Source organism: Manihot esculenta, chromosome 11 (genome assembly GCF_001659605.2).
Source record: "Manihot esculenta cultivar AM560-2 chromosome 11, M.esculenta_v8, whole genome shotgun sequence".
Classification (NCBI taxonomy): Eukaryota; Viridiplantae; Streptophyta; class Magnoliopsida; order Malpighiales; family Euphorbiaceae; genus Manihot; species Manihot esculenta.
The window spans coordinates 21804166-21821416 of NC_035171.2; the positions used below are offsets into that span (position 1 = coordinate 21804166).

A 17251-nucleotide genomic window follows, 5' to 3' on the forward strand; every position below is an offset into this window, starting at 1 on the left:
ACAAGTTGTCAAAGAACGTCTTTGAGTCTTAGGCCTTTTACAACAGTCAATCGCATTAAGAAATAGAGAGAACCAATTCTAGTTACCCAAATGTATGGAGACAACACTAGATCATGCAATTTCCTTGGTTGTACACCAAGTGTTCTTCTGTTTGAACAATTCAAGCAATTACGGACTAAAAATCATTCAAACTAACAATATATTACTTTGCATCAAAGAATCAATGTAGATCTTAAATAACAAAGCAATAATGCCTCAAAGCATGAAATCGCAAGAATACTGAATAACAAAATATTAACAATGTAGTCCAAGTCTCTCAATCCACAATACAACTAAAGCTTCACTTATTCTTCAACTAGAATAAAAAGGTTTCAGCCACTCATGGCTGAAACAAAATAACCAAAAAGAAAGGTAGAAGAAGAGAAGAAGAAGCTGAAGGAGGTGGAGGCGCGGCGGTCTGGCTTGATCCGGATGGAAGAAGGAGAAGAGTCTCTGAGAGTCTAAAAAATTCCTGGCTGTCAATGAGAGTACCTTTTTATAGAGATTAGGTACTGCCTTAGGTCTTCCTTGCTTCCTAATTAGTGTAGAGGCTGCCCATAATGCTGCCCATGCTCAACTTGTTGCCCAAGTTGTTGCAGAAGAGGAAATAATCGGACTGCAAGGCTTGTGCTTGAAAAGGAAGGAAGAGTGATTCAAGGCTGCCAATAGAGGAAGATGGCGCGGCTTGACCTTCAGGAGAGAGGTGTGCGCGCGGATGGCATTGAATAGGAAGGAGGCGCGCGGATGGTGCTCTGCAGAAGAGGCAGGCGCGCAGATGCTTCTGAATAGGAAGTACGAGTTGTCCAGATTTCCTATTTAGGTGGAGCTTCTTTTGAATCTTGAATCTGGACTAAATAAAGGCCAAGTGCATTGAGATCTCCTTCCTGAATAGAGAGTGGTGCGCGGATCATGCTGCAGAAGGAAGTTGGCACGCGATCATTGAATGCAGAAGGGAAAGTGCATCTGTCTAATCTTTCCTTTTTAGGTGGAGCCTTCGTTTGAATTTTGAACGTTGAACGCAGGAGAGGCAAGTGTGCCTTCATGAGATCTTGCTGCCTAAATTGGAAGATATGATTGCTGCAGTGTGTGCACATCTTTGAACAAGGAAAAAGAGAGATCTGCGATTCGAATTTCAAATAATCTTCTGACTGAGCTTTCCTTATTTACTTTTGCTTCTGCACTTTCCTCATTTGAAGACTTTCCTTTTCTGAAAACTTGCCTTATTTGAAAACTTTCCTTTCTTGGCACATGTTCTAAATAAGGCAGGAAAGATTCTGCAGTTCAAATTTCGAACAGTTTGCTAACTGTGCTTTCTAACTCTTTCCTTATTTGGCACTTTCCATATATGAAAACTTTCCTTTTCTGGAACTTTTCATATTTGACACTTTTTGGCAGTTTTAAGAGTATTTTCTCCAGATTGTCTTTTCACACCTAGTTTCTGCAAAACATGAACAAAACCACCAAATTAGGTAGAAAAGGTGCAAATAAACATCATTAAGATCATGATAATATGGCCTAAAATATGCTCTGTCAACTTTGTAAAAGCTATTGCTGCCTGACTATCACAATAGATTATCAGTGGCTGTATAGCACCTTTTAAAACTCTCAAGTGATTTAGAAATTGCTTCAACCAAACAGTTTCTTGTATGCAGCTGAGAATGCTACAAACTCGGCTTCCATCATTGACAGCGCTATACAATATTATTTCTTACTACTCTATGATATTGCACCATTGTTTAATAAGAAAGTATAGCCTAAGGTAGATTTACGTTCATCTAAATCTCCTGCCCAATTTGCATCTGTATAATCTTTCAACTACAGGTTATCTCTTTAATAAGATAATGAAAGGTCTGATGTGCCTTTCAGATACCTTAATATATTTTTTATCGCTTTCCAATGTGCTAGTCCAAGGTTAGAGTATATCTACTCACCATGCCTACTACATAACAAATATCAGGTCTAGTACACATCACAACATATATTAGACTCTCAACTGCATTGAAATATGGAACATTTTTCATTTGAGCTCTTTCTTCTGGAGTCTTAGTACATAACCTTTGGGTTAATGCTTCACCTTTGGTAATGGGAGTATCTATAGGTTTATAGTCTTGCATATTAAATCGCTCTAAAACTTTTATTATATATTGCTCTTGTGAAAGAGATAATAACTTTTTTAAGTGATCTCTTAGAATATTGACTTCAAGGATATATGATGCTTCTTCTGTCTTTTATCTTAAAATTAGATAACAACCATTTCTTGACGGTTTTAATATACTCAATATCATTACCAGCTAAAAGTATGTCATCTACATATAATGATAAGATTACAAATTTATCCTTAGATCTTTTGGTATAAACACAATGATCCTCTTTAATCACAGTGAAATCATAAGCCATTGTTGCATTATGAAATCTAATATACCACTGCCTCGAAGACTATTTGTCATACTCGGTCTTTAACCTATAGAGAGAAATGAGATAGGATACACTGACAGATTTTCCCTTGAAAATATGCTAATTAATATGATAACCTGTTGAATTCTAGAAGGTATAGATATATGCGAAAAATGGCTCCATGCCAAACATTCATAATTATCATAAATACATTTCTATCCTCTCTGTGAAAATAAAAAATAATATGTATTTACTACTCAAAAAAATAATACTAACAGCCTAGGAAAGTATAAACATATATACATTCATCCCAAAATAATTGAATTTTAGTTGGCCTGACCTCCTCTGGGCTATGCAGCTGGTGAAGTGGATGTAAGGAAGGACAAGCTAAAAAAATGAGACTGCTAGACTAGATCACAAAAAAAAAAAAAAAAATTGAAATATTAAAATATAAGTGGTGAATACGACTATTCAGTGAGCAAATGAATAAATAATAAAGGGAAAATATGTAACATTCTCAAACTCATAGTTAGGAATAGTGATATCATTAGGTATGTGTTAGCCTATTTCACTATTAGAATAAGAGGCATTAGGGAATGTGCTAGCTTATCCCAAACTATTTTAAGGGAGCTACTTGCATAACTATAAAATGCTAATAACTGAATCATAAAAAATTCAAATAAAGAAATGGACATATTTACAAATAAAATAGATAGTGTGATTAGCAAGTCGGAAACGAGTTGCTTTCTGGAGATGCTTAGAATTTTTCGACGTGCTCGTTTGAGGTGCTAGCTAAATATGACATGCTTAACTAAGTGAAATGGGCCTTTAAAGGATAAAAGTATAATTTAGTAAGTCAATCTATAAATATTGAAAATTTGAAACTAAATTGAAACATATTAAAGAATTTAGTAGGTTAAAATATGAATATGAAAAACTAAAAGACAAATTTCAATTAAAAAGGTATTTATATAAAAATTTTAGAGATAAATTATGAAAAAAAAATTATAACATCAATAAATAACTAATAAAATTATATAGAGAATAAACTTATTCATCTTAGATAACTTGAAAATAAAAGTTGCAAATTAGTGAGAAAATAATTTTTCATTTAATTAAGATATTAATATTTCTCAAATAAGGAAAATGTTTGAATCCCAAAGGATTTCGAGAAGCTCTGCATTAAATCTATCTATGCTCAAGAAATAATTTCTTGATAAAAAATACAGGAGTATTTTAATGGAATGATTTTGACATAAGGATCAGCAAATAAATTTCTTAAAATTATAAAAACCTTATAATAATTTTCTCCAAATAAAACATAAACGTACTCTAACCAATTTTAATAAATATATAATTATTTGCCAAACGAGTATATCTTCAATTATTTGATTACTTCAACAAACTTGGTTACATTTTTCAAGTCATATTAAATCAAAATAAAAAAAATTAGAGCAATAATTGTCCCTGCTTATATTATATTAAACCTTTTTTTTCCCTTAATTTATAGTTGAATAATTGAATTGGACACCCATCAAAACCTAGTGAGTGGTCACTTTCCGTCCAAATTTTATCCCTTATCTTCTTGGGTATGCTCCATCTGCCACCAACATCAACAGTATAAAGCCAATATTTTCATATATACATACATCATTCAATGCAATTAATAGAGTTCAGGATTCTTACTTGGCAAAAAATACCATACAGATGTGATCACTTGCTGATATGAATTATGGTTCACAGTTACCAGGACTTTACAGGCTTTTTCTCATTCCCTATAAATTATACTAAGAATGATGACTTCAACCCCACCTCATGTGGAAATCTGAAATCATCTTGCTCAGCTTTTGATTGGAAAATTAATTTATGGATTCCTCATGATATGTCATAGACTGATCATATTCATTGAAGCTAAGTATTGTAGGTTCATCTGTGTCTTTTTCTGTTCTTGCTCTTCCTCTATACACAACAGACTTGAGTTATTTCACAGAATTAAATTTCTTTACAAATGCAGACCTTAGTTTCTCAACTTCAGCCAAAAGGGAGGAATTCCGGTCGCAAGCTTCTGATAGTACTTCAAACCTTTTGTCAATATTTATGCTCTGCTGCGACGAACTATCCTCAGGCAGGTGAGGATTAGGTTTGCAATACTGTATAATGTCCAGCATCATTCCCTGTCGTCAGGAAACAGTGGAAATTAATTAAAATAAAGGAGGAATGAAACAGCATCAGTCATTGTGCAGTTCAATGCTTGTTACTACTTCTGACAGCATGTTTAATATAGAAAGCTGGTCATTCATCAGCATCCCGAGTAATTGACAGAGAACAACAGGCCATAATAATATCACTTCCGACATATCACCTATTCGTGTTTATACACAAAAGAATCCCCTGTTCTGTTATCTCTTTCTTTGCATTTGGATGGAGGGATATGAAACTGAGGGATTCAAATTTAAAAACATACTTTTTTTACTAGATCAGAATATGAATCTAAATTAAGTGGACACTCCAAATATAAGTTTGACTTGAGCATGGATATTAATTACCTTAAACCCTAAACCATAAGAAGTGGTTTTGCTGGTTATCTTGTCACAATAACCTGCTTTTCTCTTTTAAACCACTAAATAACAAAAAATATACATTTATTTTTATAGATTTCTCTGCAAATTGGACAACAAAACCAAAAACATAAAAAAACCAAATAGGTCCTTGACAATTTTTGTGCTTCTAAATAGTAAACAATAAGAACTTAAGCTATGGATAACCTTTAACCTATTCAGAAACCAATAAACTGGGAGTTCATCTCATTTCTAAAGAATAAATTCCCATGTGATTGCTATGAATTAATGCCTAAAATTTCTTGTGAACAATAGCCATCAAGGATTACAAACATGAACATGCCCACTGCATATTCAAAGAGAGATGAAACAGAAAAGTCAAACAAAATTCCTAAGAAACTAAAATATCGAAAATAGGCCAGAGTTTGTATCAAATCTTAATTTGAGAAAGGAAGGGAGAGAAGAGAAGATAAAAACCTAAATCTTTATATTTGTGAGAATGTATTTTAGTCCAGTAATTAGTTTAGGTTGCATAAAATTCACTAGAAATTTCTCATTAGAATTTGTTCCAACCTCCATAAATTTGAATAGCAGAATTCAAGAAAACGCTAGGGCATGTATAAAATTGTAAATGAATTTCACATAATGATTTTGTTTAATCAAATTAATTTTCTCTTTTCTTCAATTCTTCTACTTTTTCTAAGCACTCTTATTATCTCCTTTTTTTCCCATAACCCATCTCTACCTAACCAAAAATCAAATGGTGATGCATAATCTCTCGAACCCATAACTCATCAACTATACTACAGATCATATCTAATTTTCAAAGATCACAGCCTAGATGCATCTCCATGAAAATTAACATCGCCCTCACAATCACCCGTACCTGTATACAAAATGAGGAAGTAGAAGGCAGGGGCAGAACTAGAACTTCAACTGGAGGGGCCAATACCAATGAGACAATAAAAGAGTTGCATTGGTTAAATGAGCCATTTAGATTTTAAGGAGCCAAATAATGGCTTCAAGAGTAATATGAAATTTTTAGATTCTAAAAAATCCAAAGGTCTAAATCTAATGATAACAATGCAAAAGTTTACATATTTCAAGGTTTACATAAAATAAGGAGGCAAAATAGATATTTCTTAAAAAGTTTAAAAGCATTATAGAGGTAAAAGTACAAATTGTGTGTGTGTTTTTTTTTTGGCCCCTCTATCAGCACCCGAGTAAAAGAGCCCAAGTACAAAAAGAAACCTTTGACCAAAAATAAATTTGAGCTTAAGCAATTGGGTCATTGATGTGAACTACATGCATTTTTAGCTTGGAAGCCCACGGGTAAATATGGTCCAAACATAGGGCACAAACCATAGGCATAGGATACAAATACATAAAGGTGATGAAACATAGAAAGGGATACAATCATATAAAGGTGATGAATATAGCCGTTTATCTTCTTCTTCCTTTTTCCAAAAATAAATAAATAAATACGAAGGCAATCAATGTCTTTGAAAACAACCTGCTGCCTGTACTAACTTCTGTTCTACATATATGTACTATAATTTTCAAATCACTAATGTAAAAAAACAACCAAACTAGTTCCAGCAAGATCTTCGTAATGGACAATTCTAACTGTAGACTACTTATAGTATTCATGGTTTTAAATAACATAACGACCGTCATTTACAGGTTTTGAAGGAGGCTGTGGCAGTTAAGGCCTTGAAATAATGGTGATAAAATTTTGTTACTGTAACAGCGTAACAGCCATTACAGGGCATTTCTTTTTCACAGCAGGAATCTTCAGATCAGCTTTTTTTTTCACCAGCAGCCTTATTCACATGAATATGAATTATTGGAGGGTTCTTCCACAGCAGCCTTTATTCATATTCACATTCCAAAGCAAAAAACTTAAAAAAACATTCATATTTCCCTCAAGTGCTTTCACAGCAGCTTATATTTACTGATATCAATCAACTTCTTCTCAACTCTCTCAAATTTCTCTCAAACTTCATTACCTTTTAAGTGTTTATTTGATATATTTATACTTATTGTTAAATATAAATATATCAAATAAACACAAAACTAAGTTGTATAACTTAGTTTTATGCTTATCTTATTAAATAAAAATATATTAAATAAACACGAAAGTAAGAATTTTGTGTTTATTTGATATAATTCTACTTATTATTAAGTTGTATAACTTAGTTTTAATTATATTTTTAAATATCTTTTAGTTTCATGAACTTTGCAAATTTTTCAAAAAAAATTGCACTATAACAGGCCGTTACCATTACAGTATAACCGTTATAAGCCTGTATCCGTTATGCGTGGTCGCGACCTTGATTTGAAACCATGATGGTATTAGAAACCATATCATATATAGGACTTGCAGAAAAGATGCATACCTCATGCTTTTGCTTCTGGGAGTAGTCTCTCAGAAGAGACTTTACGAGCTTATTTCGTAGAGAGATATTATCGTGACTGTGAACATGGAAAATGAAAGATGAAAGGTGGTGCAGCACAAGAGTAAATGCCATCGATCCTCGAGCTGCAGATCTATCAAGAGCACCAGAAATCCAAGACTTCATGTACGCTTCCAAAATGCCTTCATTATCCTAGACAAGGAATAAACAGTTTTAAAAAAAAATAAGTGTTGTCATCATAGGATAATTATCTGCAGTAAAACATTTAGAAAATCTCAAGTAAACAGCCCAACCATAACATATAAATGCATCATCATTGTAGAGTTGAATGTAAATAAGAACTAGTTTCATACAACTATGCATTCAATTCATTCATAACTTCTACCTTAATGTTTGGACACAAAACAGATCAACACTTTCCTTTCCTTCTTGTTCTGATAGCAATAAATTTCAAGATAACTTAAAACAAGAGTCTCTTCTAGTGTAATTAAACCCAGCCCACAAAGTAACTAGGAAGGGGAACAGGGTCAATGGGTCACCAGTTGAACAAATGGGTTAGTAAAAAATTAATTAGAAGTATGTAAAGTAATTTAAAGAATAATTAAATATAACTAGACAAATTTAATTAATTTTTAATTATTTAAAATCACACTTTCAACATTTATTGGTTATCCATTGTAAAGCATTGATTATCACAGTACACAAGTGTAATAAACTAATGGTGAAAGGAATGGAAAGGGAAAAGGGGAGGAAAGGGAGGCTTAAATAATTTGGAAAAGGAAGCCTAAAATGATCTGGCAAGATGAAGTATTAACATATTCACAATTTTTAGAAATTGATGTGGAATTGATTCCAAATAGAGCTGAATGACGAAAAGTGATTCATATAACTGACCCCAACTAGTTTGAGATTAAGATACTTGAACATATATTTTGATCTTTTTTACGCTTTCTTAAATTTATTTAAAAATGTTCAGTTTTAGTATTACCATTAAATAATTTTTCAATACTTACGAGTAATACACTAAAAATTTGCATAAAGATATAACTATTCTTTTAATATTACTTTATTAAATATTAAAAAATAAATAAACATTATTTTATACAAATTATAGTATAAATAAGAAGACAGTTTGCTTGCAATGGTAAAGAGATAATGGAGTTGTATTAGTCGACTAGAAATGATTATCTTTAAAATTTATTGTGGATTAAATATTAAAAAAATCTCAAGGATTTAAATCCATGAGATGACGCTAGGGGTTTGTTGAATTACAAATGAGGGGACTTTCTTATCTAATTAAATTTTAAGTATTAATTAAGTTATTTTTAGAAATAAATTCTTAAATAATAGTAAAAATAGATAAAAAAATATTTATTTTTATAAATTATATAACAATTTCTTGAATATTTCAAGTTCAGAATTACTAATTCGGTAATATAGGAAATAGTTAGTTAAACCCATGTCTATTATAAACATAAAATAGAAATAACTTTTTCAGAAAAATAAAATATAACTTTGATATATTATATGAAAAACAAAATTGACATAAAATAATTTTGCAAAGAAATTTGTAATAAATAATTATGATGGAATAAGAGATATATATATTTTGCGACAAAGAATATAAGGTATCAAGTTAGCCAATCAGTTATGACTTCAAAGATCTCTTATGAGGTCTTGGGTTCAAGTCCACTTGCCAGCAATTTGCCCCTAGTAGACTGGTCAGTCCAGCTGAGTCAAACAGGTCACACCAGATCAATAAAAAACTGGCCAGATCAAATGGGTCACATGTCACTTTCTTGTCCTATCAAATTACAAGCCCCAGCTAGATTGGTGTCAGAGTTAGTGATTCACAGTCCAGGTATAACAAAAAATGGTCTTTTCTACCTATTCGCTAGCTCTCACACTATCTTCGTTAACTGAAATTTTAACTAGTTTCAGTGAATATGGGAGATGTTCGCAGCACAGATTTACAGAATATGCAAGTAGAACCCAAAGAAATTTCATTATAATGAAGACTATAAAATGAATCATTCTAAAATAATGTTTGAATAGTAGGCGAACACTACCTCAATAGGTTCAAGGTACCCTTCTGCTTCCGCAATGCATTCCTTCAATGGTGGCAGAATTTCAAGAACACGAGCATTAGACAATGCATTCCAGGCAGAAAGTCTCACAGCTGCTTCAGTGCAACGGTGTAAATATACAGAAACTTGACGACCAAAAACCAAATCACCATAAGATACAGCAGCAAACTGCTCAACTAGTGCTTCAAGAAATGTAGAGTAATTCTCATGAATCTCTGACTGAAACCTCAAAAAGTCCAGACTATGTTTCTTCTCGCTTTCCAGCAATAACTTCACATTTTCATCCACACTGTGCTTATTACTTTTATTAAATCTTGCTTCATTAAGAAGATGACCATAGATGTCTTGTAAGGTTTCATAAACATCCTTACTCTTGTCATCATCAAGCACATCCATTCCAACAAGTAATATGACAGATAATGAATGAAATTTCCAAACCAGTGGTACACTGCAAATAGGAGAGTGGACATCAGCGGATAAGAAAGTAGACATGGCTTCCATAGCTAGCAGAAAGAAAAGCCCACCTTTAGCAACTTCAATTATATCACTGGACTCCTTTATGAGATTAGGTACGCTAGAAGAATTTTGAAGACCAGCATGTTTGTCGTAAGAAATGGTTGAAATAGGACTTAGAAACCAATGCATTGGAAGTGGCAATCTCTGGTGAGCCCACTCTACCATCAAAGAATTGCAGTATTGAGCTTGACTTGTCATACTCATATTTGAAGTGTCCAAGTCCTCATGTATGGTTTCCAGATAAACTTTACCCCTCTTAAGATTTGTGTGCACAGAAGAATTATTTTCGTCTTTGGCCTTCAATTTTGTCTTGACAGACAACCATCTATTTTTGAAGTGAGAAGCTAACATCTCACTGAATAGAAAGTAGTCCTCTTCTTTATATTCCCATCTAAACTCTTTCATCCTCGTATTCGATTGGAGAAACCGCTGTACACAGAATCCAAGATATCTGAGAGTGGGGACTTGAAGCAAAATGTCGAATGCCCTCTCCATCACGACTCTATCCTTTGGCCCAAAAGTTAAGCATGCCCCTAAGACAGAATTAACCCTATGCATAGCAGCAACCATCTCTTCATCTGTTGGTGATTCTATGCTAGATGCCATTTGGATTCTTTCAAGCACATAAATTAGTAATCTTGCATCTGTTTGAGCCATCAAAACAGTCACTGACCAAAATCCTCCACCAGAGGCACCCCAGCCAAGACCCACGCCTGGAGCAGGTCCTCCTCTACTAAAAATCTCAATTGACTGCACAAAGTGCCACTCTGATCCTACCAACTTCATAAAAACATTGAGAACACCGTTCCATTCAACCAGAGACCATTTCAGTAACCCATCCTCGAGAATTTTCCCTTCTCTGGATAAATTAAATCCTTGGGATGGAGGGTTACGTATATCACCCTTAGCCAAACTGATCAATTTATCAATTGAAGTAATAACCCGGAGAAGTCCATGAAGGCAACAAACGGAAGCTACGGATGATTCAGATTTGCTTTGCTGTCTAAAACGACAAAGTTCCTCAATGAAGGTGCCACCTTCATCAATATCATCTGGTAACTCTGCGCCATTGACACTCAAAAACTGGTTTTTAATTATTTCAAGTCCAACCTTAGGAACAAATTCTGGCAACCATGGAACACTCTTGATACTTCCTTGAGGGCCCATGGTTTCCTCGGGGTTCACTTTTTCGAGCAATGTGGAAAGCATATGCATGACAGCTGAAAACACCCACAACAAAGAGACATCTGATGAATCAGGGGAAACAAAGCGTCTCTGAAATCCTTTTTCTCTCTCAAAGTATTTAGAAACATAAGGATCATCCTTCGATGCTATCCACTTCAAAGCTAAATCAACTATTGGAGTCACAAAACTCCAAGACCAGGTTTCCTGTTCATTACCAGCACAATCTGAGATTCGATTGTTTAGGTGCTTATTTGAATAGAAACGTGGAAGTTTTCTAGCCAAAGCCTCCAAAACAAGATATGCTTCTCTAGAGATAGACAAAAATTCATTAACAACATTGTTCTCCTGAAGTTTATTGAATGTAGGTGGATGCAACCACAAGCACAAGGCAGGGAAGATATCTGAAAAATATGATATACAGAGCCCATAATCAATGCAGACCCTCCAAAATCGAAGTTGTTCAACCATCAAAGCAGACAAAAGTTTACAATTTTCCTTCCCAGACTTCAACCACTGGTCAAGGGAGGAAGTACATTGAAATAAATGCTGGATTATAGCCTGAAAAGATCCATTCTTCAGGAACTTTAAGCAATTCTTCTTGTCAGATCGAGCCAATGCCTATTTTACATCAACATAGAACACAAATATAACTCTTTCTTGGATGGGCGAGACAATGCAATGCTCCATTGAATAAATGATTAGGACCAAATACTATCAGAAAGCTATCTGGAAAAATATGACAAACTGTGTACCTTCAAAAGACAAACAGATTTTATCTTAGAAGCATGACTTTCTTTAGCGTATCCCATAGTAAATTTGTGGACAACTGTATGGACTAGTCCTTGGCAGTTCATAATTGCCTCTGCACATGTTGGGGAATGCCTCGCTATTGCAACAAGTATAGAAATTATGCACTCTTCCAAAGCTGTGTTAGGGTCAGCCTGTTCCATATGTACAAGCATGTTTTGGAATATTAAAAAGCCAAGCAGCAACTTCAAAATAAGAACCTTTACTTTGGAACCAAAAACAATTTTACAATCATATAATGCAGTAGCAACTCAATGAAAAAGCAGGAAACTTTATCACTTTATTTCTAAAATATGTAACTCCTACCATATTATCAGCTTCAGATGTTCAAAGTCCTTGCTCACTGCCTCCCCCACCCACAACCCCCCCCCCCCCCCCCCGCACACACACACACTTCTTTTTTCTTCCATTGAATAAAAGAAAGAAAAAAACATGGATGAAAAGTAACCACAAGGAATAATTTTATAAGATGTGTAAAAAGAAACACCACACCACATTCACATCCAATCCAACCCTCATTCACAGAATTCCAAATATTCACCTTTTAACTATCAAAAGACAGAGAATAGGTGAATTATATATTATTGAGTTGGGTGTTACCATTTGATTATTCAGCATTCTACAATGCCTACTCATGAAGAATAATATGTCTTTCTCCACATTAATTTCATTATGACATCATGAAGCTAGACCATGCCACAGTATTCAGCAAAAAGCACCTGATGCTCATATCATTAACTATATGATACTTCTTTCTATCGTTTCAAACTCACAAGTTCCTTGTCTGTCTTTAGCAACCTCATTGAAGAAAGAAAGCAGCTAGGCATATAAGACAAACATCAAAATGAATGAAAACGGGAGGGGGGAAGGAGGAAGTAATAGGGGGGGAAGAAGGTGCTTGTGTATCCAAAACAGTGTTAAATATCTATTCATGAATATGAGAATTATCAGCGGTTATGAGAATTCTCACATGCCTCACAGATTACCTAATTTCATATTATTTTTCATAAGGTCAATACAATCATGCTTACCTCCAAAAGACACTGCAACCTAGGAAGAATTCCCATCCTAACCAAACCAGCAGCAAAATCTTGACCTGCAACAACAATATCATCCTGAATTGTATGTTTCCCTTCAGTCTCGTCATCAATGACATCCTCAGTGAAAGTTAGAATGTTAGAAGGTTTGGCATTATACTTCCAAAAGCCACCATGGAGGAAACCAGCATTGATCTCTGGTTTGCTTCGAAATACAGGGCCAATGAAGATATCCTTCTCATGCACAGCTATTTTCTGGAGGAACGATTCATCAAAAATGTCAAAATTACTAAGATGTTAGGAAAAAAGAATCCAGAAACAATACTTTACCTCAAAGATATCAAAGAAATTCTCATTCAAATCACAACACAGTATGCACTGAATAACTCTTGCACAAGCTAAAATTACTGAACTATGGTTGTCATCAAGACACATCCTACAAAACAACAGAATATGTAGTTAATTTCATCATCATGCCATCCATACAGAAAGAAAAAAAGGGGTCCAAGTATAAGGCAGATGATGCAGTCATGATGAAGAGGAAAAAACAATCAGCACCACCTTAATGATAAAACAAGCTCAGGTTCTGGGCCAAGTGCATAAGCCCAAATAGCCTCCCAATCAATCAACTTGTCCACCAGATTAGCATTTTTCACTGTGCAACCAACTTGATTGTGTTGAATGTTGTGTATTGCCTTGTCAAGCACTGAGGAAAGAAGATGCAATGCAAGGCCCCGTTGTCCAGGAATCTATAACTAACAAAATTAGTACAGAAACCGACACAATAAACACGTAACGAACTGAAATAAACACAAAAGAGAGATCCATAAGCTTCTATACATGCAAGCAGGAACACAAAAAAAATGTGGGAATAAATATCTATTACAACTGATGTCATCAACAGAATCACACAAAGAGGAGAAACATAATATATGTTTTGTTTAAGCCAACTCTACAAAATCTTAAATAATATATCTCTTAATTTAAATGATTGAACTAATTGGTTAATATAATATATAAACTGACCACACTCCTAGTGAGTTGTACAGCTTCTTTGATTGTGTAACCCACTGCACCAGGGTCTCCCTCCGTCCGCAGAAAGTCACGTTCAGTAACGTTTAAAGCACTCTCCACATTGTCAATTGATATATCACCTGGAACACAAAAAGAATGACCAGTTCTGATTAAGGCATCTCTTATCCCCTCAGGAAATAAGATCACATCTAAAGTGCAAATTTCATTATCAAATAATAATGACGAGAAGAAAAAATTATATATTTTTTATGTGCTAGATATCACAGCTTTTCACTCAAGATGCAATAAGAATTTTTATTACATTGCCTTTCAAGAACAGTATTATAAAATTGAAAAAATAAAAAAAAAAAATATAAGACCACATTGTAATGCTGAATTCTTCACACAGAGAAATTTAGGAAACATATTATGCCTCAAAGCTGACATATTGCAGGAATTTTGCCAAAAATACAGAAATCCAGAACACAAATAAAATAAATTTGCCTCTGAAACTCCTTAGCAAGCAGTTCTCACTCAACTTGCGTAAATATCTAAGCTAAAACACTTATACTGGTTCACATTCATAACTCCTCTGTTTCATAATTTGATTACACTGAAATGACATTACAAGGGTTTTAGCCTTTTAACCAGTACTGCATAACCAAGCACATAAAATTGCAAAGAATTATCTAGCAAAAAATTGTTCAACTAGCTCAAGACTCACTTAGAACACAACTGACATTTAAGCCTCAAAAATCCAAATGCTCAAATAAAATGTGTCCATAAAAAGAAGTTAAAACTTAAAAGTGAAAAAGGCCAGAAGCTATTATGTAAGAAACAATAAACTAGCAATAAGGACCACTTTAAGTCTTACCCGTCTCTAATTCACCTGAAATAACACTCCCTTCCAGAGAAAATCTCAATCTCCGGACAGCCTCAACTCTCTCACTCCACCTATTCCACAAATTTCCATCACTTGGGCCTAAATCCTGCACCAACCCATTCTCTGGCCTATTTTTTGTATCTGTTGAGGTATTTATTGTCCTTGTTTCACAACTATCACTCGTTACATGAGAAGAAACGTTTGACCTCTTGCTTGTTTGACTCTCACTTGTATTACCAAGTTCAGCACCAGTACGTTTATCTGACCTTGAAAGATTTTGCAGCTTCAATTTATCTTGGCCTCGCTTTTTCAGTAAGTTGATCAGTGCAGCGTCCATCTTCTCCATTATTTCAGTTTGTGCTTCTGCAATCTCTTCAGGTGACATTTTCTTTAACCGTGCACGATTCTCAACATCAATCTCACTCTCAAGAGACATAGATCCTTCTTCCTTTCCGAAATTGCTTAAACTAGAGCTAGAAACCATTGTTGATGTTTTCTGCCCTCGCTTAGTTACCATATCTACGAATGCAGGATCCATCTTCTCCATGTTCTCAAGCTTTCCTTTCGCTATACCATTATTTGGAATACTTTCCATGGATCTTGATTCACTTCTGGAGAAACTAGAGCTGGCCTTTCTATTATTGTCCTGAACATTTAGTTGATGCAAGTCATCTATTTCCATATCAGCCCCAGCATCAATATCACTTGACTTGACCCCCTTTGTAGTAGGAGGCACAAAAGAACTTGAATCCTGATATGCATCCACTTCCATTGAAGTATTACCAACTAGAGAAGGATCACTTGATTTGTTTTTCTTGTCCATGTTATCAACTACTTCTCCGTCTTTCTTTTGTTTTACTGTCCTATTCAACTTTGGTCTATTTCCTTCCGCCTTATTACTATCCAATAGATTATCACTTGGGATTAAATCTCTCCAATGTCTAAGATCCAAACCTTTTTTCTGCCTCCTCTGTACTGGATTTGCATAACCTGATATAAAATCAACCTCTGTTGAATCATTATCATCCTCATCCTCACCATCTTCATCATCTTCAGTAACATTTGTACTCCTCATTGGACCCCAATGCTGTGAAATTTGATCAGACATCAGTTCATAAACTCATGCTGCTAAAAAAATACAAAAGATAGAATTAAAGAAATCATTTACATCAGTTATTCTCAATTAGATGAAACTGAGATAAATTATTTGTGCATCTCTATTCCACAATTAGTTGTGTTTCTCTGTACAAAGCTAGATGCTTGTATTTCTTTTATCTTTTGTACCCTATGTTGTTACCACTGAGAAAACGAAAAAGAAATTCCCTTTCAAGAACCAAAGTTCCAAAAAAGAATACAACATCAAAACTTCTACATTTTCTAAGCAATTCAAACTAAGTCATCTTTTTTAAATAAAATAAAATAAACACAACAAATAAGTCATGGTTTTTTTAAACTGATAAAACTAAATGCCAGTGCTTATAAATTGAAGATGGCTTCCAATTGAAACGAAGAACTAACTGATCATGACAGTAAAGAGAGAGCATAGAATAGCTTACGGGTCCATGAGACCGGTGGCGAGCGACAGGGAAAGGTAAAACGGTAACTTTAGGTGGTGGAGTTGGCGTCAGAGGCTTGTTTTGTGGGTTTTCTGAAATACCCTTTTCGATGATACTCCCAATTACGCAGGAAGCGTCGTCTCCATGGATTTGCAGCATGTCGGCTCCAAAAATCTTTTGGGCAGAAGATGGTTTCAGGTTGCTTCTTTTGCCAGTACTCTGATTTTCCTTTTCCATTTCTTGTTTTGTTTAACAGAAAGGGAATTGCAAAAGCTTGCTGAAGTTGAAGAAAGAAATAGAACGAGGGAGGAGGGAAAACAGAGAAAGCATACACTCGGCGCTCGCTGCGACTGACCCAGTTTGGTGGCGCTGGAATTTTGTTTAGACTAGGAAATCGAACCGAATTGAATAAAGAAATTAACCAAATTGAAACAAATCGAAATAAATCGATTTGATTTGGTTCAGCAAATCGGCTCTCCAAGACTTCAACCACTCAGCTTCACATGATCAGCGCCAGCAAACTCAGAGTATCCAAAAAAAAATTAAATTAAATTAATGTTGAAATTTTAAATGAAATAAAATTATTAATTTTAAAATAATAAAAAATTATTATCATCATAATTTTGTTTATGAAGTGTTAATTAGAATTTTTATTTGAAAGAAATTTAAAATTTTATTTAATTAATAAATTATAAAAAGAGAAAATCTAGCAGTATATAATAAGCCCAAGATTAGTGTGAATGACTTTCAAGGAAGAA

General features: G+C 34.2%; 1 protein-coding gene across 1 annotated transcript; it reads right to left on the reverse strand.

The window, feature by feature from the left end:
- Nucleotides 1–4054: 4054 nt before the first annotated feature.
- LOC110625646 (transcriptional elongation regulator MINIYO) lies at nucleotides 4055–16880 on the reverse strand. The gene is made up of 10 exons (XM_043961725.1): nucleotides 16494–16880; nucleotides 14929–16024; nucleotides 14067–14194; nucleotides 13602–13789; nucleotides 13371–13476; nucleotides 13035–13295; nucleotides 11949–12137; nucleotides 9478–11814; nucleotides 7391–7600; nucleotides 4055–4607 (listed from the first exon to the last, which is right to left on the reverse strand). The coding sequence occupies exons 1-10, from the start codon at nucleotides 16728–16730 to the stop codon at nucleotides 4413–4415; spliced, it is 4947 nt and encodes a 1648-aa protein (XP_043817660.1). The 5' UTR covers nucleotides 16731–16880; the 3' UTR covers nucleotides 4055–4412.
- Nucleotides 16881–17251: the final 371 nt, after the last annotated feature.